Source organism: Hordeum vulgare, chromosome 4H (assembly GCF_904849725.1).
Source record: "Hordeum vulgare subsp. vulgare chromosome 4H, MorexV3_pseudomolecules_assembly, whole genome shotgun sequence".
Classification (NCBI taxonomy): Eukaryota; Viridiplantae; Streptophyta; class Magnoliopsida; order Poales; family Poaceae; genus Hordeum; species Hordeum vulgare.
Genome location: NC_058521.1, coordinates 588,150,174 through 588,175,694, shown reverse-complemented (window position 1 = coordinate 588,175,694; position 25,521 = coordinate 588,150,174). Strand labels below are relative to the sequence as shown.

Sequence of the window (25,521 nt, the reverse complement as noted above, 5' to 3'; positions counted from 1 at the left end):
GCGGTGCCGGTGAACCCCGCGGCCGTGGCGCACACCACCTGCACCTGCGGCGAGCACTGCTCCTGCAGGCCGTGCTCCTGCGGCAGGCTCGGCGCCGGCAGGGCCGACTGCACCTGCGGCCCCACCTGCACCTGCGTCGTCTGCACCGCCTGATGAACCCATCCATCCTACTCCTAGCGTACCGTGTGTTTGTTTGTTGCTTCACATGTACTCCACTGCTACCTACTCTGTCGGTCAGCCTGCTCATGGCATGAATAAGAACCCTTCATCTTCAGCCTCCCTGTGCGTTTTCTCTGGACAGATATCTTCGGTATCCTTCCACACACAAGCTTAATTAGTTACATCTCTCACTCACTCACTCACTCGCCAACATCTCATCACAAATCCGGCAAAATCACTCCGAAAAAACACAAGAAGAACAGAGAAAAACACACCCCAAAATGTACAAGTGTATGCATGCTCTGAACGCCAAGCTCAATCACACAGTTAGTCAGTCTCCTACGTTGAGCAGCACGTCCCACAGCGTCTCGTCCACGAGCTCCGACAGGATCTCCGCCTCCATCTCCTCGCCGAGCCCGTCGACGTCGTCGCGGAACACGCCGCTCCAGGGAGACACGCCCATGTCGCGGCCGATGAGCCCGTCCACGGAGTCGGCGTCGTCGTCCACGCTCGGCGGCTCCAGCCACGTCTCCACGGATCTCCATAGCCCGTCCAGCAGCCTCCTGTCCGCGGACGCTCTCCTCGGTGGCGCCGCGTACCACTTGCTGAACGTGCACAGCGTCGTCGAGCCGCGGGCGGCTCCGGGCAGCGCCTCGTTTATCAGGTCGAAGAGGAGGCGGTGGTCCACGTCATGGCCGTCGGAGGTGACGGCCGGAGGTGGCGACGAGGACACGACTTCCTCGAACGCCCGCTTGGGGATCGGCTTGATCAGTTGGCAGGTTAGTGAGAGGTGGTCGCCGGAGTTTTGGCTCTGCCCGTACATGCCGGCGACCACGAGGACGGCTCTGATGAAAGCTTTCATGGGGTGATCCATCTCCGATGTGTCGTCGTCGTCCTGGGGTGCTGGACTTGCTTGTGGGATTTCCTCAACTTGATCTTGCTCCAGACATGAATTGCCTGGTTCTGAGACAATATTTGTCGTCAGAAACATGACTTCTGAACATTGCATTGTCTGTGCTGTTCTCAAGAAAATTCAGACATGAGCTACTTACCAGAAGCACCTGAGCTCGCTGCCGGCTTCAACGGAGACCGGTGCTCGCCGAAGGAAGCCTCCAGTGGCGAAACGGGGCTCGGGTAACCTCCCCGGATCATCATGTCATCAGGCGGGCTGCTGCACCACGACGCCGGGCTCGGTGGCACCTCGGTGGAGTTCTCCTGAACATTCCAATGTCAGGCTGATGGCACTGACCCTGAATTCTGAAACAACAGCAAGTGTTCGACCCCTCACCTGCAGGACCCCGGGGTGGATAAGGACGGAGGGGGCGGTGACCAGCGTGCCGATCGGCGGGAAGTCGTCGAGGAAGAACGACGACGACGCCTCGTCGGCGGCGGCCGAGTGGAGCTTCTTGCCGAAAAGCTTCGCTCTCAGCCCGAGGTTCTGCCGCAGGTTGAACACCTTCCCCTTGATGCCGAACCCGTCCTTCCTCCCTTTCGGCTGCCTCTCCTCCTCCAGCGACGGCCGTCCGCCATAGTAGTCGCCGTGTCCCTCGTGTTTCAGCTGCACCCGCGCTCCGACGAGCGCCCGCGGCTCCCCCTCCGAGAGGAACTTCACGAAGTTCCCGGACACCGGCGCCGAGAACGACCTCATCAGGTTCCTCGGCGACGCCGCCTCGTCGGAGGAGTCAACGACCGCCGCCGTAGCCGAGTTCTTGTACCACCCGTGTCTGAAGGAGCGGACTTCGGATGACTCGATCGCGCGCTTCTTCTCCTCCTTGCTCCTGATCTTCTTGTCGCCCTTCCTCGCCACGTCCCGCCGCGGACTCGTCGGCTTCGGCCGCGGCTCTTCGTCCCATGGCGAAGACGACGGCGTCAATGCGGCCGGCCGTCTCTGGTGAGATCCGAACAGCGGCGGCTGGTCGGCCTCCGGCTCCCTCCTGAGCACGTTCCTCAGCCGGTCGGAGAGCTGCTTCCTGGCGTCTCTGCAGATGTAGTCCATCTGGCTCTGCACGTCGCTGCTCCGGTACGACCGCGTCGACTCCGAGCGCAGCAGCGCCGGGTGGTGCATGTCCTTGGTGACGCTCTCCCTGATCTGGTCGGCGATGTTCCGCGCAATCTGCTTCGGGTCGGCGGGGACGTCACCGCTGCCGCCGGGCCACCGGTCGGCCGCCCTGTCGACGGGGGCCATGTGCCCTTCGAGCTCGATCTTGAGCCGCATCTTGACCTCCTCCAGGAACGCCTCCATGTTGTTCTCGTTCTTCATCAGCTCCGGCGAGCCCAGCGATGACTCGTCGACGTCGTCGGCGCTCAGCTCCGGGCAGGGCTTCAGGATCACGATCCTGGTCGGCGACAGCGGCTTCTCCTCCTCCTCATAATAGAATCTCGAGAGCGGCAGCCTCGCGGAAGAACCGTCGTCGGCGCTCGTCAGAGAGAACGTCCGGCTGCCGGAGATCGACGCGCCACCGCCGCCCTCCTTGCCTCTTCTTCTCCAATGCGCCTCATTATTCCCGTGCCTGCCATCTCTCCCTTTGCGATCCTTCTGGTGGTACCTGTAGGGCACGATCTCGGAGCACCTGTCGCCGTCGTCTTCGTCGTGGCCGACATTATGCCGGCTGTCCAGCTCCAGACCTCTCGACTGCTCCGACACCTTGATGGCCTGCCACGCCGCGAACTCCTTCTTGAACTTCTGCAGCTCCTCCTCCTGCGGGTGCTCCCGCGGCACCGGTTTGCTCCACCCATCATCACCACCACCATGACCACGACTACCATTACTCCTCTTGGTCAGCTGACTAAGAATCTCCCTCTCGTCATCACCGGCGTCGTCGAAGGTGTAAATTTCCTGTTTCGCCGTATGCCGGACTGGATTCTTCTGCTGCGCGAAGGAGACATGCTTGGTCGGCGGTGCTGGCCTCGCGACGATCATCTCTCGCCGAGAATCATCGAGGTGGGTGGTGAGCTCGGAGTTCATCGGCGGCGAGTCCATGCCCATCAACCTGGCGATGACGCTGGGCACTCTCTTGTGCCCTTCGTTCGGCCTGAAGGACGCGTCCTCATGGATCAGCTTCTTGATCGGGGCCGAGGAGGATTTTGGGTACTGCCTCATGTTGCTGCAAGAGTACTGCAGAGAGTTGTGCATGGAACTTTGTCAGGACTAGTTAGAAGAACAATACCAACGACTCAACATGTCCTCCTACATATATCTAGAGAAAATATGGCAAGCAATGATGCAGAGAATGGCCAGGTAATTAAGGGGCAATGTGATTGTGCCCAGCAGTAGTTGATGGGGGCCTACTGTTTGTTTGACAGCATTATTAATGGGTGTTTTGTGCTGTCCTCTCGGGCAACAACAGTCAGGTACAAGTACACCTAGCAGCAGAGCTACCAAGGACGGACGGACAATACATATCATCTGCCAAGAAGGATCTACCCACCGAACTGAAAATGGAACGGTATATGACTCTGACCAGAATGAAGAAAATGCATTCCAGGTCCTTTTTCCGGAAACAAAAGAATTTACCAGATGCATAGCATAAAAGGATGCAGTGAATTAACTCTGACAGACGGAAAGGAAGAACAGTGAAGGGGGTTGTAGATTGTGCTCACCGGGACGTCCTCTTGGAAGACGCCGTAGCTGCGGGGCGCCTCCATGGCGAACTCCATGCTGTTCCTCGGAGCATCGAACCCTGTAATGCAATTAAGCCCAACCACTTTCGGTTAAATTTGCTGTGAACCCAATCACCAACTAAGACCATCATCACCAGCGAAAATGGCGTGCAAGATGCCTGGAAATGGACGAATTTCAGAATCCAGCATTATGTATGTATGTATGTTACCTTGGCCCGGCTGCCTCTTGCTGCTGTTGGCCGTCCACTTCTTGGAGGTGCTGGCCTGGGAGAAGTCCAGGTACTGCATCATGGTCGCAACTGTCAGAGAGATCCAGCAGTCTGATTGGATGGTGAGGCTACTAGAATCTCCGAGGGCCGGACGGGATTGACCTCGCTATCCTGTAAATTTATGCAGGAAATCATGTCATACTCTGAATTTTTTTCTTCTTCTTCTGCAGAGTAATCTAGTAGAGATTTCTCATCAGCAAAATGACAGAGTAATCTAGCAGAAATTGCAGAACATTTACTCGAAAAAGGAAAGGGCAAAGAATTTTTATTCAGTTATTTTTGGGGCGGGGAAGCAAAATTCAACGGAATCCCCCAAAGAGGAGACGCCGGACCAAATAAGGGGCCAAGTTCCTGATCAACATGGAGCTAGCAAGTCAGATTCATGAATTCATCAGAGGAAGCAGAGGAGGAGATGAAGAGAGGATGGCGATGGTCCGGAGGCGTCAACGTGGGTGGTGGGCAAGCTGAGCTGCCGAGCCCCACCACGTGCACGCAGATCGCACGCATTTCCTCCAAGAAGAAGCAACGAAGCAGACGCAGAAACTAAAAACAAATGGTAGCTAAACAAGAAGAATCATCAACCAAGAAGGAGGCATCGATCATCGACGAAGAACTAACCGATGAATCGGCAGGACGAGCATCCAATCCAAGGACCGATCAAGGTTCCCGGCGTACAGTCGTCACTGCCGGCGCCTCGCCCCCTCCGGGCGAAGAAGCACGGGCCACGGCTAGCTGGCCGTCGCCGGCGGGTGAGTCGGCGGAGAATGGTATAGCTCCCGCGGAGGAGAAGAGGAGAGAGGAGAAGAGCTGCGCTACGCGTGCTCGTTCGTGCTTATGGCGGTAGTTGTGGTGGCGGCAGCGGGACAGCAGCCCATGCCATGCATATGCATATGCATGGACGCGGACGGGGCCGGGAGGGAAAGCAACAGCCGGGAAAGCGAAAGCCTCTGCCTCGGTAGCCAGCTTCCGATGCTTTCCCACCCTCTTTTTTCTCGTTTCCCCCATCGCTGTAAAAATCATCCGGAAGCGCCATTGCCATCGTGCATTCGTGCTACCGTTTCTGCAGCCGCCGTGTTAGCGTCTACCTCTTGGACGTTTTCAAGGGATGCCGGGGGAGATTCCCCCTGGCATTGTTTTCAACAGTTTATGTGCTGATTTTTTTAGGGTTTGATGACAGTGTTTGTTGGTTGATTGAGGAGAGGACAGCTTGGTGGCGCGAGGACTCCCTCTCTAGCTAGCTAGCTAGGTAGGAGTTGGTGTGGTGCGGCACACGCTTTCCGTTACCCCGGCCCGCACGAGCGGAGGCCGTTCCATTTGGCGCCATGGTGCATGCTGCTGCCTCCTCCTCCTCGTCCGTTTCCGTTCCGGACAGCGCCGTGCGTGCTGGCCAGCTTCGATTCGATCATGTCATGTGGGGAATTGGATGAGAGAATGAGATGTGCTGCTACCACTTCTCCCATCTTTCAATATTAATAATAATGCTAGTAAAAGCCCGGAGAATCGTTCCGGCGCCCAAGGCCGTACAGCAAATCCGCCAAGGCCAGCTTAGAAAAATACCCACGTTTGGGCGGGTGCGTGGAACACGTAGTAATCCTAGCTTTGTACTAGTTTGTACCGTGTCCCCCTCGTCTTAGAAATGATTTGTTTTGATGGTGATGACACGCGCGCGCGCGCACACACACACGATCTGCCTAACTATTTGCGCCTTATGATATGAGTGATGGTCGACCGGTACGGGCATCCGGCCGGACACCGACGTGGATCGTTCTCAAGATCAGCAACAACAACTCCGCTGGCGATACGGCCGGGAAACGCAAAGCATACGCCGTACACGTACGACGCAGGTGGTACAGTACGTGTACGTGTATGACGAGCAGGTCTGATGACATGAAGTGGCAGCGGCAGCGGCAGCACGGCTGTTTGCTGGTGGCCGCGCAGCCGGAGCCGGGACGAGCACCGGCGGCGTCGACTCATTCAATGGCGATCTCCTCCTCGACCCGACCGGCAGGGGTACAGCGCCACCACGGCCCACGCCGTCGACCGACGGGCCGCCGGACCAGTGTCACCGGTGCCCCACCTCGCCAGAATGTCCCTCGCACATGACCGCGCACATGCGCCTGCCTTGCCTTGACCCGGCCGGCTTAGCGTCAGCAGCTAACAGCTGTTTGCTCTACGTCTTGTTTACTGCTAGCTAGAGTAGTGGTGATGGGATGTGGCTGGCTGGCTGGCTTGGGGTTTAGTGTTTAGTTAGTTATTAGGTTAGCTGCTGCTGGTTGGTTGGTTAGCTGCTGCTGCCACTGGCCAAAGCCAGCGCCGGCCGGTGCGTGCTGTGAGCCTGTGATGATAATGCAGAGGGGCGTGTACATCGGAATGGTCCGTTATGGTGTGGTATGATGGCCATGATGGATGCACTAGTGGTATGATGGCCATGTCATATGCACTGTAGAGTATGTTGGAGTATTATTGTTTGTCAAGGTCGCCTCCTCGTTAATCCCCTGCTCAATATACTCCCTCCGTTCCTTAATATAAGACCTTTTAGAGATTTCATTATAGACTAGATACGGAGCAAAATGAGTGAATCTACATCCTAAAATATGACTACATACATCTGTATGTAGTTCGTAGTGAAATTTCTAAAATGTCTTATATTTAGGAACGGAGGGAGTACATACCATACCAGGAGTACATGATATATGTAACCGAGCCACTGCCAACTGACACGGAAACTGCGGTTCCACACACGCCCATGGTAGCTTCATTCCTTTCTCTCTTTTCACCAAACACGTTGGCCCCACCCGCAATCTAGTGTGCCATTTCGTCTATGGCAGTTGATTTCCCTCCCAAGAAAATAAAAATTATACGGCATTTGATTGAGAAAAAAAAACAGGGATTAGGAGATCAAGCAAGCATCATTCCCTGTAGAGTACACAAATGAGCAGCTAGTGCTTTCGGTAGGAAGATCAATGAAACCTCTTTCTGTTGGGTTTTTTTTGTTTAGTTTGGTTGGGGTTATTATGGTTGGTTATCAAATGCATGACGTGCGCGCATGCACGGCCATCATTCCTCCTTACTAAACTAAGCATGCAAAGGGGCAGGGAAAATCATGCCACATCCATGCTGGAGTTTATAAACTACCCTGCCCAGCAAAAAAAAAAAAGGAGGAGCTTATAAACTAGTTAACCTGGTGACCCCTCCTGGATCAAGACATCACATGGTGGGGTGCCCCATCGAATCAATACCACCCCCCCTCCCCTCCCCTACCACATTGCCTAAAGCCAAGGGCAATCGCTGTGCTGCTGTCGACCCACGCTAAATTTAACCCAAGATTGCTACTCTTCAGTGATATTATCCTGACAGCAGCACCATAATTTTAACACAGAGAAGTCGGAAAATGTTTACGAGTTCGCAAGTTGAGGATTGTTTGTTCGTCTTCAATTTGCTACCGAGAGAAACTGAATTCAAGGCTACCGTACGAAAATTTTCTTGATAATTAGGCCTGTAGGTTCGTTCAACCAACCTTTGTGGATTTGTCCGTGGAGCCCTCTTCGGTTCTTCCAGCCCCATCTCGCGTCCATGGCGCATGTATCCGATCCGGGTCGGCGACTCTTCATCCGCATAGATCTGCATGCACAAGCACTTACATACCTTTGCATATATGGACGGGCCGCCGTATCTCTCTCGAGATTGCCTTGAGCTTTCTGCCTTCAAAAAAGCACTGCCAACAAGTGTAAAGGAGTTTGCAATAGTTAAAACACCACCATAAAAAAAAAACTGCACAGATGGTCCTCGAATCACTTGCAATTTGCTAAAATAAGCAGGCAGACTCGGAGCATTGGCGTCTAATGGTGCCTTTCTGCAGGGGCTTAAAGGGGAACCGGGTCTCCTAGGTTGTAAAGGGGAAGCCATGATCAGCACAATGTGCTTTTAATTCTGTGCCCACCTCAATGAATGAATAGCTTGTGCATCTTGGGTGAAAATTCCCGCCGATCGTTCAGATCGGGAGAGCCCCCACAGGAACATGTTTTCATGTGAAGTTGCTGCCTGCTTCTGGGGTAAGCAATGCTGCATTGCAAGGTGTCTGAGCAGTAGTGGTCCAGAAGACTAGAAGGATTGTGGATGCAGGAGCAAGAACCGATCAATCATCTTTTTGCACGGTCAGACGGTAACCTATGCACGGGTTTTACATGCATCTTGTTACGGAATTGATATATTGAGCTTGTTATACTCCAGTTTGTATATAGGCGCGATCATTGTGCATGACTGCTGCTGCTGGATTCTGAGATATAAAACCAGTCTGCTCTTCTTTTTCTTTGATGGGTGGACTGGGATCTGCATGTGCTGTACTTCATAATCAGAAATCATATCTCAACTAAAATTTATTTTGATTGACAACCTACTAAGGGATTGCCTATTAATAAGTTGCCTGATCAGTCATATGTCTAAACCACCATCCCAGCCTAGCTTCATTTATAATCTACAGATCTGAAAGTCCAGTTACATTTGATAAGAATGAACAGTTCTGCAGCTTCAGGCTGAATAGCATGCAGTTTTAGGCGACTAAGATTTACACAAAATCCAGGACAGTGAGAAATGAAAGCAAAACTGGTATATTAATTGGCCAGTCTTGAGTCTAACAGACACCTTGAAATAATAGAATGTGACACCACCCGCATGAATAGACCTAAATCATCTCAAAATATTCACAGTTCAACTGGTTATTATCAGTCATCGTTAGTGTTTGTAAACCATCACAAGTAGAAGCCACAAGTTTGTATCGACAAGGATATGATTTGAAGTGTCTCTAACAAGTTATGTCATATGGATTCTTACTATTCATCTAGGCAGCAACTTGGCCATCTTTCAGCAACAGTGAAGAGTAAAAATAACATGAACAACTAACAATAGCAAGCAATTGTCCAAATAATGTGAAATGAACAGTGGGGAAGGGAATACCAAGCTGGAGTTATCATTCATGTGCCCACTATATGCAAAACAATGATGGCCTACTAGTAAAACTTGGGCAGACCATGTGATGCTTGTTGTAGAGGTCACCACATGCTTCATTACAAGCTATAACTGCTGTGATCGAATGTGTATACATGACTGAAGAACCAAAGGAAACCCGCAAAACTTGAAATGATTATTATATATTCAGATTAACTAGTAACGTACATGAAAATAACTTGCTGAATGTATATCCATAGTCAGTGAACATACAAAAAGATGACTCAGCCATGCAGGTACACCACTTGAAGACACGACCAGACTGTATGTTACATGCTAATGGTGGGCTATTACTGAAGTAAAATCCCTAATGTTCCACCTTCTTTTGCTCAAAGGAAGATCTAATTTTCTGCATTACCCAAGACTAACAAAATCATCACAATAAAAAGGTAGCATGTCACCTCTTCTGCATCAACCTGCTGAACTGGCTTGTGCATACACTCTCTCTTGGTATCCTGTTGCCATCATTTGAGGTAATAAACTTCTCCAAACTGCTCCTAATTCAGGTATTCACCTCTTCTGCATCAATCTGCTGCTCAACTGATTGTAAATGCTCTCTCTCATGGTATCCCTATCGCCAGTGCTTAAGGTGAAAACATCTGCACCAGGATGATTCCTCAACCTTGCGACTGCATTTTATAGGGGAGAATGTTTAGTCACGATCCAAGGAGAAAACATGGTCAGAAGATTGACTCGATGCATCGACAGAAAAGCATGGGGTAGTAAAACTATATCTTGTTCCCATACTGGAGATATCTGTTAATTTCTTATGTTTGTAACATAGCATGCTTGAGTATACTGTAGCAATCGTTATAAAAATGTGCCCATGGCTCAACCGGGTGCTAAAAGACAACCGATGGAATGCTCTTTATACAATATCAGGTACAGTCAAGCTCCCAATTTAGAAAAAACGGTACCTCCAGGAATGTCTCGGCCATATCTTGGTAGTGGTATGGTGGCCAGCACAGGGATGTTGGACTCCATAACTCTCATCACAGCAGGGAAAAATGCTGGACTGAACAACTCCATTTTACCCACTTCATCAATGATGAAGAGATCTGTGTCTTCTTTGACCTGACAAATCAACAGGAAATATAAAGCTTTGGCTATATTTCGATAGTAAACAGTGATCTGACAGACTGGTCTAAATCCTGGGTTCATGATTATCACACATGTCTGACATGGAGGAACAAACTAGCAACCTAACATTCGAAATAAGGTCAGGGAAATATCACGGAACTGCTTACCTGCAACTCAGGCAATGCTAGCGATTCCAAAGACGCTACATCTACTTTGTACTTCCCAACAGTAGGCCATCTAACAGACTCAGGGCTGCAAGATACCACAAACTTAGATGACACGGTCAGCTAATATGAAATAGTTCAGTGAGGATACATAAGGATAGGATCAACAAAGCACTAAAATATACGAATTACCTAACAGAGGCCATAACTTAAATCTTTTCAGTGAGCTTGATTAGAAGCTATACAGTACCATGACAGAAAACAAGACACAGAAAGACACAAAATTAGGTGATGACACTTCTTGAGCTATGTATTCTGACTAATTGTTACTCTGCATGGCTGAAGTGTGCCAGAATGAGAAGAGCCAAAATCCAGATGATTCAGATTACTGACAGTGGCATTAACTAGTCTCACATACAGTGGAATTTCGAAATCAGATGTGTATCGAAAAATCCAAGACATACCTAAGGGGCCTGACAAGCTCAATATCGGTGCCAGTGGGAATTCTTCCACCATCAGAGGCATTTCAACGGTAAGCAAGTGCAGCATAGACAGGTTTAAGGAAGTTTTAGAATGTGCCATCACTCGGAAAAGGGAACTTCTTGCACCACCAGACATGGATTTCAACAATAATTGCAGACAAGATGCTTGAAACTCGATGCATTTGACTCAGGTGTAGTGTAGATAATCTGTAGTCGTCTAACGAAGGAATTCAAATCAAGCATAGTGGCAAGCTGAGGGCAACCTTGAAATCCTGGAGGATGCAAGCGGCCCGCTTCGCCCGTCGAGCGTCACGACCTCGAACCCGACCCTCTCCCCATTCTCCCTCACCTCCCCTGCAAACAGATAGCACGACCAGGATTGAAATTTCTGGGGGGAAAGTGCACAGGCGAACGAATCGGGGCTCGGAGATCGAGGGGGGGCAGTACGGGTGTAGAATCCGCGGACGGCGAGGTGCGGGTGGGACGACCTGAGGGTTTCCAGCACCCGCATGACCAGCGTCGTCTTCCCCACGCCCTGCGGGGAGCGGTTCAGGCACGTGTCAAGGCGGGAGGAGGGTTTTGTGGGGCGCTCGGGGGAGGTTGCTGCTTACCGGTGGGCCGGTGACGAGGAGACATCTCGACGAAGCGGCGGCCATCGGCGACGCAGGCGGCGGTGCCGGGTGGCGACGGCGGGTGGTGGTGGTGGCCGTGGTCGTGGCCCCGGTGCCGTTCAGCAGTTCAGACTGCCTCGCGGCCGCGGACCAAAACGAGAGACGGCACGGTCTATGTGCGGGCCGCACATACACATTTCGTTAAGTGGCGCGTGAACGCGTTCGGAAATAGGCCGGCCCATCTAAGGTTGCAGCGCTTAGCTGCACGTTCTGCCGCTGGTAGTTTCTGCTCTTACGAAAAGATTCCCGTCAACCGGCTGATTTTCTAGCTTCCGCCTACGCTATTAGTAGGGATAACACGTGTCCTAAGTGATGTGTTGTTGGCTTTCGTTAACTGTTTTCCAACCTTTGCAACATCATTAATGTTGCAGAAGTGTCATCAGCTATGTTGCAAAAAAAAAAGATGAAAAAACACGTTGTAACAGAATCTTTATTGTAAAAAAAATCTGTAAAAAACTATTTTAAAACAATTCTGCAACAAGACTTGAGTTAAAATAAATTCTGCAACAAGACTTTCATTGTAAAAAAATTATGTGACAAGACCTCTGTTGCAGAAAATTTCTGCAACAGGACCTATGTTTCAATGACGAAGAACGCCAATAGCTGTTAGACATCTCTACTATTAAAGCAGGATGTGCCGTCGTGATGGTTCAACCAGCGATGGTTCGACCTCACCCCCCGTTCTATCTTCCGCGCGACTATAAGAAACCCCACGTCCCACGACCGAGCGCAGAGAGAAAAAACGGCCCGTTCTCCACCCCTCCACGACCTACCTCCCCACGTCTCATCCCGCGGCTGCCGCTGCTCTGCTCTCCCCCGGCTCCCAAGTGGCCGCCGCCGCCTCCTTCCTCGCCGCGCCCTCCCCGCTCACCCGCCCACCGCGCCATTCCCTGCGCCGCCACCTCACACGCGCCGCGGCCGCCCCCCTCGCGCCCCCCGCCTCACCGAGCCCGCGGCCGCGGCCGCGCCATTCCCTCCGCCACCTCGCGCGCGTCGCGGCCGCCAGGCCGCTGGCCGGCCCCCTCGCGTCCCCCGCCTCACCGAGCCCACGGAGGCCGCTCCGGGACTGCGTGGCGCGTGCGTGCGTGCCCCGGGGTTGGATGAGAAGGGCGAGGGCGGCGGCGGCCGAGGAGGATGCGGAAGGCGTACAGGGATTCCCTCAATTTGCTCGAAGCTAACATCCAGCACACCAACACCCTGTAAGCACCCCCCTTCTGAGGCCTCGCCCCCGAATTTCGCTCCCAAATTTACCCGCTCGCCTCTTTGCCGGTGGGAAGGATCGGTTCATGGCTTCCCGTGGGATGCCCGCCGTGGCCGAGCAATGCGGCCTGGGAGAGAGATCGGTCGACCAACCGACCGATCGGTGGGTGGGTGGGGAACCGCGCGTCGGCGCCTCCGGTTACTCGAGTGGGTGGGATTCATGACGGGGCCGACGGCCTTCCCGAGGACTTCGACTGGAGGGACCACGGCGCCGTCGGCCCCGTCAAGAACTAGGTTTCCCCCGATTCTTTGGCCGTTTTATTTATCTTCCGATCTGGCCTCCGCCCCTGACCTTGTTGATTTTGCAGGGCTCGTGCTGGTCGTTCAGCGCCTCCAGGGCGTTGGAGGGGGCAAACTACCTGGCCTCATGCAAGATGGAGGTGCTCTCCGAGCAGCAGCTGGTCGACTGCGACCACGAGGTGAGGCTCTTTTCTATTCTTTTCTGTGATTGTTGATTGTTTGCGAAATAGGTTGGATTTTTGTGGCACACCACTATGTATTGTCTGTTGGTGTAGACCTTTTCTGTGTTGTTGATTTCTGATTGGGCAACGCACCAAATAAAGGGAGTCTAGGTGAATTCTGAGAGGGGAATTGGGATCGGTATCCCTGGCAAACTTTACAAGGGAAATTTGTTGAGATGATAAGGGTGGCAACATCCTGTGAGATATCACTAATTAATAGTCAACAAAAGCGTTAGACTTCTTTATGAAAATAACCAAAATAACCAACATAGTAATCACCTCAAACTTACCGTGGAGAACCTTTTGATGGTGGTGGGTGGGTTAGCTTAAAGCTTTCCTTTTATTGAGATGATAGCTTCAAGCCTAGAATAAAGATGAAGATAAAAATGTTTGGTGGGTGGTTGGCTTGTTGCATGCCATAAATTAGGATTATGGGTAGGTTGAGACAGACCTCGGTCAGTGACCCAGTATTCAGTATTTAGTATTCACCAAGGCGCCTTGCACTTATTCACTGATTCGGTGGGCGACCTGTGAGGGTGCACCACTTTGATCTCTATGGATTATCCAGATTACTGTCTATCCAGAATAGGCATAGCCGCTGAATTTTTGCGTGTAATTAACTAAGTTGTTTGGTGATTTCTATATTGTCAACTCATGGAACTGAATGCCACTTAACTTGATATTCTCATCCGTAACTGAATGGGAAAGATGCAGACTGTTATCTGGGTACGTCTTATATTGCTGTCACCAAACCAATAAAGGAAGTGACAAATGTGAACTGCATAGCATGTGTCCTTTGGTAGTACCCAATGTTTGGTCCATGACTCCAAATCGTAAAATATATATTTTACATGGGAATTTAGTATGAGTAATACTCCTACATGGTATAAGATTATGTGACTCGTACTGGTACCTGTAACGGGACATCAACGGTAGCTCCATCTTACTCTTATATCCAGTGCGAGGCATAACTTATGTTGAAGGGCCTTTTTATTCATGTTGTCTTGTTGTTTACTTAGTTTTATTTGAATGGCAGTACATGTTTCTTTGTATTTATCTCAGTTTACCAATCTTCTCCAGTCAAGAACCACTGGCATTACATGAAACTGTTGTGTAGAAAAATAATTAATTTGATGTCGTGCTGTTTTTCCCTTTTCATTGAATAATTCTTTCTGCAATGCGAATGCAAGGAACATTCCGTACGTAGTAAAACAATTATATTACCTTCTATTGCCTGGTTACCTGGGTGCCTCAACTTAATATGCTGCAATCAAATTGTGCAATTTTCCAGTGCGACCCATCAGAGCCTGATTCATGCGATGCTGGCTGCAACGGTGGGTTGATGGCTTCAGCCTTCAGCTATCTGTTGAAATCTGGTGGCCTTGAGAGAGAAAAGGATTACCCTTACACCGGGAAGGACGGTACCTGCAAATTTGACAAGTCCAAGATTGATGCTTCGGTTCAGAACTACAGCGTTGTCGCTGTTGATGAAGAACAGATTGCTGCTAACCTTGTGAAATATGGACCTTTGGCAAGTAAGTATAATTGTCTCACGCAGAGTTTATAAGTCAGGTCTGTGGTTCTAAGCACATGGAACAATCAATCCATACATTACAAATCTCTAACACATATTTTTCCTCCTGTGCAGTCGGTATCAACGCTGCATACATGCAGACATACATTGGCGGAGTGTCATGCCCATACATCTGCGGAAGGCACCTCGACCACGGCGTTCTTCTCGTCGGCTACGGGGCGTCCGGCTTCGCGCCTTCCCGCTTCAAGGAGAAGCCATACTGGATCGTCAAGAACTCGTGGGGCGAGAACTGGGGGGACCAGGGGTACTACAAGATCTGCAGGGGCTCTAACGTGCGCAACAAGTGCGGCGTCGACTCCATGGTCTCCACGGTGTCCGCCACACACTCCTCGAAGGAGGAGCAGGCTCTGGTCTGATCTGTTCTGATCTGATCGGCGGCCCTCGTGGAGTCGATCTTGGTTTCTATGTATCGCTAGAATGAAACCTTAATACGTAGTAATTGGCTAGGCTCCATCGTCACTGTGGTATCAGCAGCGGAGATGCGAAGCCGCAACAGAATGCTTGTTGTATAACTTATGCATTTGCTCCATTTGCTACGCCCATGCATGTGATGTTTGCCACACGCTATTTTGATGTGGCTAAAGAACTTCTGAATAATTCTGTACATAATATGTATTGCTTCCATCACAGTGGTGTTTGTCTCTGTTGTGGCTTTGCTTGTGAGATGCAGTATTTGTTTCTGTTTGTAGGCTGAAACTCTCGCTTTCTCACAGGCCTCGGTTAACTGCATCGGCCCTCCTGTTCTATAGAGATCCAGCCAAAGTTTCCTGGAAAGTTCCAATGCAGTTCTGCTTAATCCAAGTCAGAAGCCAAAAATAGCATTAAAAAACAAAACAAACACAGAAGCCAAAACGAACTATTAGAATAGACTAGAGACAACAATCGAAAAATATGTAGAGTGAATCAGTAGTTCTTATTGATGATTGGCAACCGTCTCGGTTAGGAAAAACATGGATTAATAGAATTAATTAAATTCTAACACTTTTCTTAATTCAACCTTTGTTGTGGCTTTGCTTGTGAGGTGCAATATTTGTTTCTGCTTGTAGGCACGGTAAGGGAAGCATGCTATGTGTTGATTTGTTCAGATAAAATTGAGTCTTGCTACACATACGATGAATATTTGTACGACAACATCATCAGCCGTTTGATGAATCCCACCGACGAGTGAGATCACGTCGTACGAGAATCGTATACACTATTCTACGTACGCTGGAACTCTCACTTTCTCACGGGGCTCAGTTAACTGCACTGGGTCCATGCAGTTCTCTTGTGCTTAAGCCAAATCAGAAGCCAAAACTAACAACATGGAGGCCAACCAAAGCCGTAATAACCAACAAGACACCGAACACACACACATGCGTGAATTGATAAAAAAACAGAATCATGCCTCAACCGAGATTATTGAGCCTTCAAAAGTTTCTCCATTAACCAGCATTTTTGAAATAGTCGTCATCATATGTTTTTCTATCCACCTTTTTATGGTGCTTATGGACGGGCAGTAATCTTGATAATGTTTCAAGAGAATACTCTGTGATAAACTTTGTAAGGTCTGGCTTTCTCTTCCTCCAGATTGCATTCTGGACATTATTTCAGACAAGGTGACTGTTTATGTTTAATAAATAAAGAAGCAACATTTATCCTAAAAATAGATAGAATACTATACTTTTGTTACACTAACTAATTTCAGGTGGTTAGAGCTTTAAACGAGTTAATGGGAAACAGATTACGCAAAAACTCCTTATCCTAACAACCCAATCCTAACCGTATACGATATTACTCATCTAGCTAGCCTTCAAAGCGTGTGTGTATATAAGAGAGACACAATCTACCATCGGGATTTTTTGCTTACCTCGACGATCGAACTTCACCGAGGTACCAATCCAACAGAGTTGCCGATGCAGGAGGCGGATGGAGAGAGGGGAGCCGACCCTCAAAAGGTAAGATCCATTCCTCCGTTGGATTGGTCGATCTCCGCCGCATGGCTTGCTGCAGGGTGTCCTCGCGGTGCACGACGCGCGTCAGTCGCTGGGCGTTCCCATCAGAATACGCCGACCGCGCGTCAGTCGCCAGGCGTTGCCAACAGAATACGCCGACCGGCTTGGTGACGCAAAACGGGGGGCGCGTGGCGGGGGACGCAGGGCAGAGGGCGCCGCGTGTGGATGCTGCCGGCCAGGGACAATTCTAGGGGGGGACAAGGGGCGGCTAGACCCCCCTAACAAATTGATTTTTCTACTATAATAATGGTTGTTGTAGCTAATTTTTTTACTTCATATAAACTTTGCCCCCTCCATGAACAAACCTGCCCCCTATGCTTGCATGTTGGCTTCGTCCCTGCCGCCGGCTGCGAGCTCGTCCGCGACAGCGCTGGCCCCCGGATCTCGCACAACAACATGGATTGGTGGGGTTGGGTGCGAGGCTGACGACGGCGCAGCCACGCGGTAGGGAGAGACGGGGGTTGCGAAGTTGCTCCGGGAGCCCTGCGAATCGTCGTGCGCCATGGCGCGCCAGCGGCAGCACAAAGGTCCTGGCGAGTGGCTAACACGGGAGGGGAAGGGGATGGGGATGTGAGGACACGGAGGAGATCGGGTTGGTCATGAGGAGGTGAAGAGGCGAAGTTGCTCCGAGAGCTCTGCGGCTCGTCGCAAGCTGTGCGTCATGGCGCGCCGGCGACAGCACAAAGGTGCTGGTGAGTGGCTAACAATGGAGGGGAAGGGGATGAGGAAGTGAGGATATCGGGTCAGGCCTGGTCCTGGGGCAGGGCAAACGGGGCGGCCGCCCCGGGCCCCTCAAACCGGAAGGGCCCCTCCCAGGTATGTACATGCACTACAATTCTTTATTTGCAACACGCACTACAATTTTTAATTATGAAGGCTCATGTGTTAAATAAAAGCTAGAACGAGGCCAGGCTCAAGGCTCGTATATATAGATGATGGAGCGTACTTTACCTAAAAAAAGAAGATGATGGAGCATACACACTAGGACGCATCGCTGATTTGCTGCCAAAGAAAGGAGGCATCGCTGCGTCGTTAATTCAATTTTGACCGGAGCGCAGGGCGCCAGCGCTGCCAGGTAGATACATCTGCCTATTCATCTTTTTTTTTACTGATTACAGAGAAGGTATGTTCTAGCAGATTATTTTTTTCATAATATTTGATGAAGACTTTTTTTAATTGATGTATTATCTCTATGCTAATTTCCAAAACTAATTGTGCTTTTCAGTTTTTGTACTGTCATGACATCTAAAAAGTACGCACTCAGAAGAAACTGTTGGAGGCGACTGATATTTACTATCATCGCTGATTTTGCATCTCGGAGAAATTTTTAAGGTGCAAATATTATCTGATATGTGCATATCAATTTTGGATGCACTTAGTTTTTTGCCCTAAGAATTTACATCTACATTCGTTGATTATTATTTAGACATTTTAAAAAAGGCTTTGGATTTTAGGTCCGCCCCGTGCCCCTAAAGACCGGCCCTGTATCGGGTTGGTGAAGGGGATAACATTGGCGTGAGAAGATAAAGGTGCTGGTGAGTGAGAGTAGAGTGAGATTAGATATTAGGTAAAGGTGCTGCTGTATAGTGTAGACCGGGCCACTGTGATGACTGCCGTATACTCCATGTATATTAGATTAGATAGTGTGTTATACATGTATATACTCCATGTATATTATATACGTAGTATATTATACGTACCATATTAAGCCAGGTATTTAGACAGTACTCGCTTCGGTCTTTTTTACTCCGTGTATTAGATTTCAATCAAGTCAATCTTTACACAGTTTAATCAAATTTATATTAGTTATCAATCTTTTTATTCTTTTATTTTGCAAGTTACATATGAATTATGATATTGTTATCCGAAAAAAATTGATACTATATCTCACGTTTACAGATTGTTTCAATCGTAGATATGGATATTGTTAACCATCAAAATGAACCTATCAAAAAGAGCCCGAAGGTGATAGATATGGATATTGTGGATCGTGGAAAAGAACCGTCCGACACGATCCCGGCGGATATGCCGTTGGAGGAGACCAAAAGCTCAGCAAGTACTGTATAACCTACAGATGCGAAGATAGATATATCCAATTCAAGTCATACCAAACCAAAAAGAGCAAATATAAATATTACACCACAAGGTACTTACTTTTACATTGATTATCATCCTTCTCATTCTATTTGTCTTTTTTATGATCTACTAATTTGGTTTCATGTCATTCCATGATAGATTATATTTACACCCCGCATGATATTTCAATTATTAAATCAATCATGCCCTTACATTCAAATACTAAGTTGATGCACATCAACGATGCATTATTATCAAATTCTGAGATGAGATACCTTACGCACGATGATGTAAGTCAAACCGCACAAACTCTTTTAAACTAACAAAAATTTATTCTATTTTCGCACGGTAAGTGTATTAACATTTAAATGTATTCTATCTTTGAAACTATAGGTAATAAATGCATACATATATTGCATTAGTGCTCAGGAACACCTACAAGATAGAGTGGGTGGAAAGGTACACATTGCAAGCACGTTTGTGTCTTCCCTGTTAAAGAAAGATGAGATAGACCCCGCAACACATCGTCACATTGTAAAACGAGTAAATACTTTTCTGGAGCATGACCTGGTCAGTTTTAACTCACTACACTTACATATAATGATGCAACACGTTTTTACGTGAGAGTAGTTACGTGTCATATTATATAATATTTATTGATTTAGGTATTCCTTCCGATTAACATTACAAAATACCACTGGTATCTATCGGTTCTCAATGCGAAGAAACGAGAGATACATGTATTGGACTCACTTGAAATTGGCATGAACCGAAGTGACCTCACTATGACGGTAAATGTCTACTTCATGTGTTTCTTTCCCTAAACATTACATTTCATTTGCCTAATACGTGGTGACTTTTTTTCATTTAGTAGATACAAGGACTTGACAAACATATAAAAATCGCATGTGATATGCCGGAGTTTAAGAGAGGTGATAGGTGGCAGGACCTCGATATTATGAATTGGACAGTCATAGAACAGGTCCAAAAGCCACTCCAAACAAATGGGTATGATGAACGCATCTCATATTTGAACTGAATTATAACGAAATTTATGATAGATAGAATAGTAAGTCTTGTGAATAATAAATTTTGTACAAAAATATGGTCTTATTTTATAGCCAAAACATTGAGGTAATAGATACATTTGACGATGCATTGAGACATGTACAATGAACATTATTACTTATTTAAATACTTTATTTATATTTTAGATGAAAGCCTGAAGGAATATTTCAATATTGCAGCACGTCATGTGGATTGTTTATGTTAAATTTTATGGAGTATTGGACAGGAGAACTTTTGTCAGATCAATTCACTCATGTATCTCTTTTTTCTAAATATTAGATTTCATCTCAAATGCACGGTGCTTTTTTAATGAATTGTTTTTAATTGCTATATGCAGAAGGACATGAAAGAATTTCGACGAAAATTAGCTGTCATACTATTGGAGACAGAACTTAATAAGTTAAAAGGAAGTCCAATATACTATGAGCCTGACAATGAAGAAAAAGTATCTGATTCTGATGTTGAGCTCCTGGATGATCGAAAACGTAAGCAACAAGATTCACCTGATGGAGCCGAAGACAAAATCCCCCTTCCGATCCCAATCATGGGCGTAGACCCGCATGATTTAGTTGACAAAATATGCAATGACATCATGTCTATTAATGATGTTGATTCGTTGGAGTAAGCAGCATGTCTAAGAAATATAAAAGTTTCAATATTAACTATTACAATGTTACAATTATTAACTGTTACCTACAGGAATGAGTGGGTGCGAAGCTCTAAACCCCATCTAATAGGATTAAGTCTCAAAAGAATTAGGTATACTCCACATGGACCAGCCGCAGGACATTGATTGTTTCAACATTGCTATACGTATACTTGCATGTGACAAGGCCTTACTGGCGGTAGATCCTCCGGTGCGCTATATGGATCTACAATTTTCTGTGAGTTATCACAATCACAGATTATATTATCATTGTCACCATCATGTTTCTTAACCATTTTTCACCCAGACGGCTGTGACCGAGGTTGCTCTTGCTTCCGCACGAGATCTAGATTCGCGGGTGCAACCAGATATTCAGGCGCTAGCAGCATTGCTTCGTAGCTGGACTGAGATAGAGCAAAACATCTCATCATGCAATTTGGTAAGATCTTAATAACTGTGTGATAAGTGTTTATTCTTAACGGGTAAAAAAAATCTAAAATATCTAAATTATATGTAAACCCGTGCGTTACAACGAGCGTTTAAAATATCTAAATTACATGTTATCATTTTATCAAGTAATTTTTCATATAATATTTCATATGCCGTAGCAACGCACGGGCATTTAACTAGTATTGTATAGGATACGGTTGTTAGTTGATGTATCTTAAACCGATTCTATCTCTTCTCTTCATCTCCCTTATCTCATGTAACCTCTTGATAGATCTTGCCTTGTACTCCAAGATATTTGTGATATAAATACATTGCGGCCCGAGACAAAGGGTTCTACGCTTCATCACATGGTCATCAGAGCCTTTCCTCTCGACGCCTAGCTACCGAGAAAGAGAACGCGCTCCATTGATCGCAGAGAGAGTCGACGATGACAGGCCCCGCACTCCCCACCATTACATCCACCCAAATCACATCCGCCGCGCCCTCATCCTCCTCCAACACCTCGCTCTCTCTCGGTCCACCTCCATCAGAGAAGCTCACCAGGACGAACTTTCTCCTGTGGAAGGCCGTCGTGCTATCCCAGATCAAGGGAGCACAGATGGAACACTTCCTCGACGCCGCAAGCCCGGCGCCTCCCGCCACCATATCCATCACCAAAGGTGGGAAGGAAGAGCAGGTCTTCAACTACGCCAGATCAATCTGGTATGCGCAGCAACATCAGGTACAAGGATACCTCATGGGATCTCTCGAGAGAGAGGTTCTCGCGCAAGTGGCAATGCTTCAGACGCCGGCCGAGGTATGGACTTCCATCCACGCCATGTTTGCTGCACAAACACAAGCCCAAAAGATCAACACCGGGATGGCCCTCACCAATCTGCAAAAAGGTAATCTAACCATGGCAGAATATCTTGGAAAGATCAAAACCCTCACCGATGAAGTTGCCTGCGCCGGTGCACCGCTTGGAGATGTTGAGATCATCTCTCACGTCATCGCCGGCCTCGACATCGACTACAATCCCGTGATCTCCGCCTTGGCCGCACGGGTCGAACCGGTCACGGTCCAGGAGCTCTACAACCAGCTTCTAAGCTTTGACGCCCGGCTCAGTATGCTGCAGGGATCCAGCCTACGTCAATCCTTTGTCAACGCCGCCTCCCGCGGACGTGGCCGTGGGCGTGGACAGCAAGGACGCGGGCGCGGAAGCGGCGGTGGAGGACGCGCCGGACACCAGGGCCAGCCTCGCCCTAGTAGTGCTGGTGACCGCGGCGGCGGTGATCGCGGCGGTGGCTACACCAACGGCTACAACGGCGGCAGCTACAACAACAATCGCCGACCAAGGTGCCAACTTTGCAAGAAGCCCGGCCACGAAGTCATTGACTGCTGGCACCGGTATGATGAGGACTACACACCCGAGACACGCCAAGCTGCTGCCGCCACACGGGAACATGGTGGAGCTGATGGTGAGACGGTTTGGTACGCCGACTCCGGCGCCACAGATCATGTTACAAATGAGCTAGAGAAGCTGGCCCTCCGGGAGAGGTACCACGGCAACGATCAGATTCACACCGCAAGTGGTGGAGGTATGGATATTCTTCACATTGGGCAATCCTCTATTAATTCCCCTAGTCTCAAACGTGACCTTGTTCTTAAAGATGTTCTCCATGTTCCACAAGCCGATAAGAACCTAGCCTCCATGTCACGTTTGACATACGACAACAATATCTTATTTGAAACTCATCCTACCTGTTTTTTCATTAAGGATCGGGCAACGAGGGAACTCATCCATCGCGGTAGATGCATTGGAGGACTATACCCCATCACATCCAGAGTCTTTAATCGCCAGCGTCGTCGCCAAGTTTACTCCACCACCAAGCCATCACTAGCCAGATGGCACCAGAGATTAGGGCATCCCTCCTCAAATATAGTTAAGCAAGTAGTCAATAAAGGCAATCTTGCATTGTCAAATAGTTCAAATACAGAGTCTGTTTGTGAAGCTTGTCAATGTGCCAAGAGTCACCAACTTCCCTATCCTTTTGTCAAATAGTGTGTCTCATGCTCCTTTAGAGCTTATTTTCAGTGATGTATGGGGTCATGCAAGAGATTCTTTTGGTAGAAAGAAATATTATGTCAGTTTCATCGATGATTACAGCAAGTTCACGTGGATCTATTTGCTCAAAAATAAATCTGAAGTCTTTTCTGTTTTTCAAGAATTCCAAACACTTGTGGAAAGACAATTTGATAAAAAGATTCTTGCAGTCCAAAGTGACTGGGGAGGAGAGTATGAAAAACTTAACTCCTTCTTTCGTAGCATTGGGATTATTCACCATGTCTCTTGTCCCCATGCTCATCAACAAAATGGCTCGGCCAAAAGAAAACACCGCCATATTGTTGAAGTTGGCCTATCCCTTCTAGCTCACGCATCCATGCCACTTAAATATTGGGATGAGGCCTTTATCACAGCCACATACCTTATCAATCGTTTGCCTAGTCGAGTCATTGGCAACACTACCCCATTAGAACGCTTGTTTCATCAAAAACCAGACTATAGTTCTCTCAAAATCTTCGGGTGTGCATGTTACCCCAATCTTCGTCCCTATAACCATCATAAACTAGAGTTTCGATCCACCCAATGTGTGTTCCTTGGTTATAGTAATCTACACAAAGGCTACAAGTATCTACACATCTCATCCGGTTGTATTTATATTTCCCGTGATGTTATCTTTGATGAAACAATTTTCCCCTTTGCCAAACTCCATCCTAATGCGGGAGCTCTTTTGCGTGCCGAAATCTCCCTCCTTTCCGAGCCTATTCCATCTTCCAGTCACGGGGGTGAATTAATTAGGACTAATCCTGTGAAAAATATCTTTGAATCTGTTGAAAATGCAGCTACAGGGCGTTATTTCATGTCTCCGGATGCAGCCAAATCCGTCGCGGAATTCCAAGCAGATCTTCTGGCTGCTACAGCTCCTGACGGCGGGCGATCCGAGGCTGCGAGTTAGCCCGACGCGGAGCCCCAGGCGAATTCTCCCGCGCCACCCGCCAGCACACCACGTGCGGTGACCGCCCGCGTCAGCGCCGCGCCAACCGCCCGCAACCGCGTGGCCGACAGCGTCCCACCTGCGGGGTCCACCCGCCTTGGCGGCTTCCCCGCGCCAACTGCCAGCTGCGCCGCGCCAACGTCCGCGCCAACCGCCTGCGTCGGCAGATCCGAGGCGGATTCTTCCCCGCCAACTGACAGCGACCCACGTGCGGCGTCCAACCGTGCCAGCACCGCCCTCGACGCGATCCCAGGCGTGGCGCCCATTGGCTCCACCAACAGTGGGCCGCCTTCTGCTTCTGTTGCTGTGGGGGCCAGCCCGACCGCCTCGCTTGGATCTTCTGCGGCTGACCTCTCTGTGGACAGTTCTGCCGCAACTACACCCCCTCCTCGCCATACACGGTCTCGGTCAGGTATTGTCAAGGACAAGAAATATACAGACGGTACAGTCAGGTATGACACTCACAAACGTGCTTTCCTCACAAGTACTGGTGAACAACTAACCTTGCATGATGCACTTGCTCACAAGGAGTGGAAGAAAGCCATGGATGTTGAGTATGATGCATTAATACAAAACAAAACGTGGCGGTTAGTCTCACCAAAGCACGGTGCCAATGTGATAGATTGCAAATGGGTATATAAAATCAAAAAAAGAGCTGATGGTAGTATAGACAGATACAAAGCTAGACTGGTTGCAAAAGGGTTTAAACAAAGGTTTGGTATTGATTATGAGGATACCTTCAGCCCTGTTATTAAATCAGCCACTATTGGACTTGTCCTGTCTATTGCTATTTCCAGAGGTTGGAGCCTACGACAGCTAGACGTCCAGAACGCGTTTCTTCATGGTGTTCTTGAGGAAGAAGTGTTCATGCGGCAACCACCAGGGTATGAAAATAAGAACACACCACATCATGTCTGCAAATTGGATAAAGCTTTGTATGGGTTGAAGCAGGCCCCAAGAGCCTGGTATTCCCGGTTAAGTACACAGTTACAAAAACTTGGGTTCACACCATCAAAGGCAGATACCTCCCTATTCTTTTACAGTAAGAACAATGTTACTATATTTGTTCTTGTCTATGTTGATGATATAATTGTTGCCAGCTCTAGTCCAGATACTACAACTTGTTTGCTTAAAGATTTAAAGCTAGAGTTTGCTCTCAAGGATCTAGGAGATCTTCACTACTTTCTTGGAATCGAGGTTAAGAAGGTAAAAGATGGTATCCTTCTTACACAAGAAAGGTACACTACTGATATTCTCAAAAGAATAGGCATGGAAAAATGTAAGCCAGTTAGTACACCTATCTCTACCTCAGAAAAACTCACCATTGAGAGTGGAGAAGCACTTGGGCCAGAGGATGCAACGAACTATAGGAGTATTGTAGGTGCATTGCAATATTTGACTCTCACACGGCCTGATATTTCATACTCTGTTAACAAAGTATGCCAATATTTACATGCCCCTACTACTTCTCATTGGACAACAGTAAA

At 48.5% G+C, this 25,521-nt stretch overlaps 2 protein-coding genes, 1 non-coding gene and 1 pseudogene across 6 annotated transcripts; 2 read left to right on the top strand and 2 right to left on the bottom strand.

Moving 5' to 3' along the window:
* Positions 1-243: 243 nt before the first annotated feature.
* Positions 244-9,075, bottom strand: LOC123449782. Of its 2 annotated transcripts, none has more exons than XM_045127112.1 (6): positions 7,567-9,075; positions 3,990-4,160; positions 3,760-3,839; positions 1,448-3,274; positions 1,212-1,374; positions 244-1,122 (listed from the first exon to the last, which is right to left on the bottom strand). In XM_045127112.1, exons 2-6 carry the CDS (start codon positions 4,069-4,071, stop codon positions 491-493), a joined length of 2,784 nt encoding a protein of 927 aa, XP_044983047.1. In that variant the 5' UTR covers positions 4,072-4,160; positions 7,567-9,075; the 3' UTR covers positions 244-490. The 2 variants fall into 2 exon arrangements, with proteins under 2 accessions (XP_044983047.1, XP_044983048.1); XM_045127113.1 differs by lacking the exon at positions 7,567-9,075 and adding an exon at positions 4,289-4,381.
* Positions 9,076-9,167: 92 nt separating this feature from the next.
* Positions 9,168-11,491, bottom strand: LOC123449783 (cancer-related nucleoside-triphosphatase). 3 transcript variants are annotated; one of them, XM_045127115.1, is made up of 6 exons: positions 11,391-11,491; positions 11,227-11,314; positions 11,043-11,133; positions 10,301-10,402; positions 9,971-10,127; positions 9,168-9,682 (listed from the first exon to the last, which is right to left on the bottom strand). In XM_045127115.1, the coding sequence occupies exons 1-6, from the start codon at positions 11,413-11,415 to the stop codon at positions 9,564-9,566; spliced, it is 582 nt and encodes a 193-aa protein (XP_044983050.1). In that variant the 5' UTR covers positions 11,416-11,491; the 3' UTR covers positions 9,168-9,563. The 3 variants fall into 3 exon arrangements, with proteins under 3 accessions (XP_044983050.1, XP_044983049.1, XP_044983051.1); XM_045127114.1 differs by having other exon boundaries at positions 10,301-10,385; XM_045127116.1 differs by lacking the exon at positions 11,227-11,314 and having other exon boundaries at positions 10,301-10,385.
* A 1,093-nt stretch (positions 11,492-12,584) lies between these two features.
* LOC123450841 lies at positions 12,585-15,197 on the top strand (annotated as a pseudogene).
* A 6,757-nt stretch (positions 15,198-21,954) lies between these two features.
* Positions 21,955-22,093, top strand: LOC123451585. The gene has a single exon (XR_006632423.1). It is a non-coding gene; the product is annotated as a small nucleolar RNA Z247 (small nucleolar RNA).
* Positions 22,094-25,521: the final 3,428 nt, after the last annotated feature.

What these genes read in the sequence shown, in the direction of transcription:
- LOC123449782 (XM_045127112.1), bottom strand. Translation starts at nt 4,071, where the DNA reads ATGATGCAGTACCTGGACTTCTCCCAGGCCAGCACCTCCAAGAAGTGG. An exon ending in TCTTCCAAGAGGACGTCCCG is followed by an intron (nt 3,275 to 3,759) that starts GTGAGCACAATC and finishes AACTCTCTGCAG; the next exon opens with TACTCTTGCAGCAACATGAG. An exon ending in AGCGAGCTCAGGTGCTTCTG is followed by an intron (nt 1,123 to 1,211) that starts GTAAGTAGCTCA and finishes ATATTGTCTCAG; the next exon opens with AACCAGGCAATTCATGTCTG.
- LOC123449783 (XM_045127114.1), bottom strand. Translation starts at nt 11,435, where the DNA reads ATGGCCGCCGCTTCGTCGAGATGTCTCCTCGTCACCGGCCCACCG. An exon ending in TCCTCGTCACCGGCCCACCG is followed by an intron (nt 11,315 to 11,390) that starts GTAAGCAGCAAC and finishes CGCTCCCCGCAG; the next exon opens with GGCGTGGGGAAGACGACGCT. An exon ending in TGGCCGAGACATTCCTGGAG is followed by an intron (nt 9,683 to 9,970) that starts GTACCGTTTTTT and finishes TATAAAATGCAG; the next exon opens with TCGCAAGGTTGAGGAATCAT.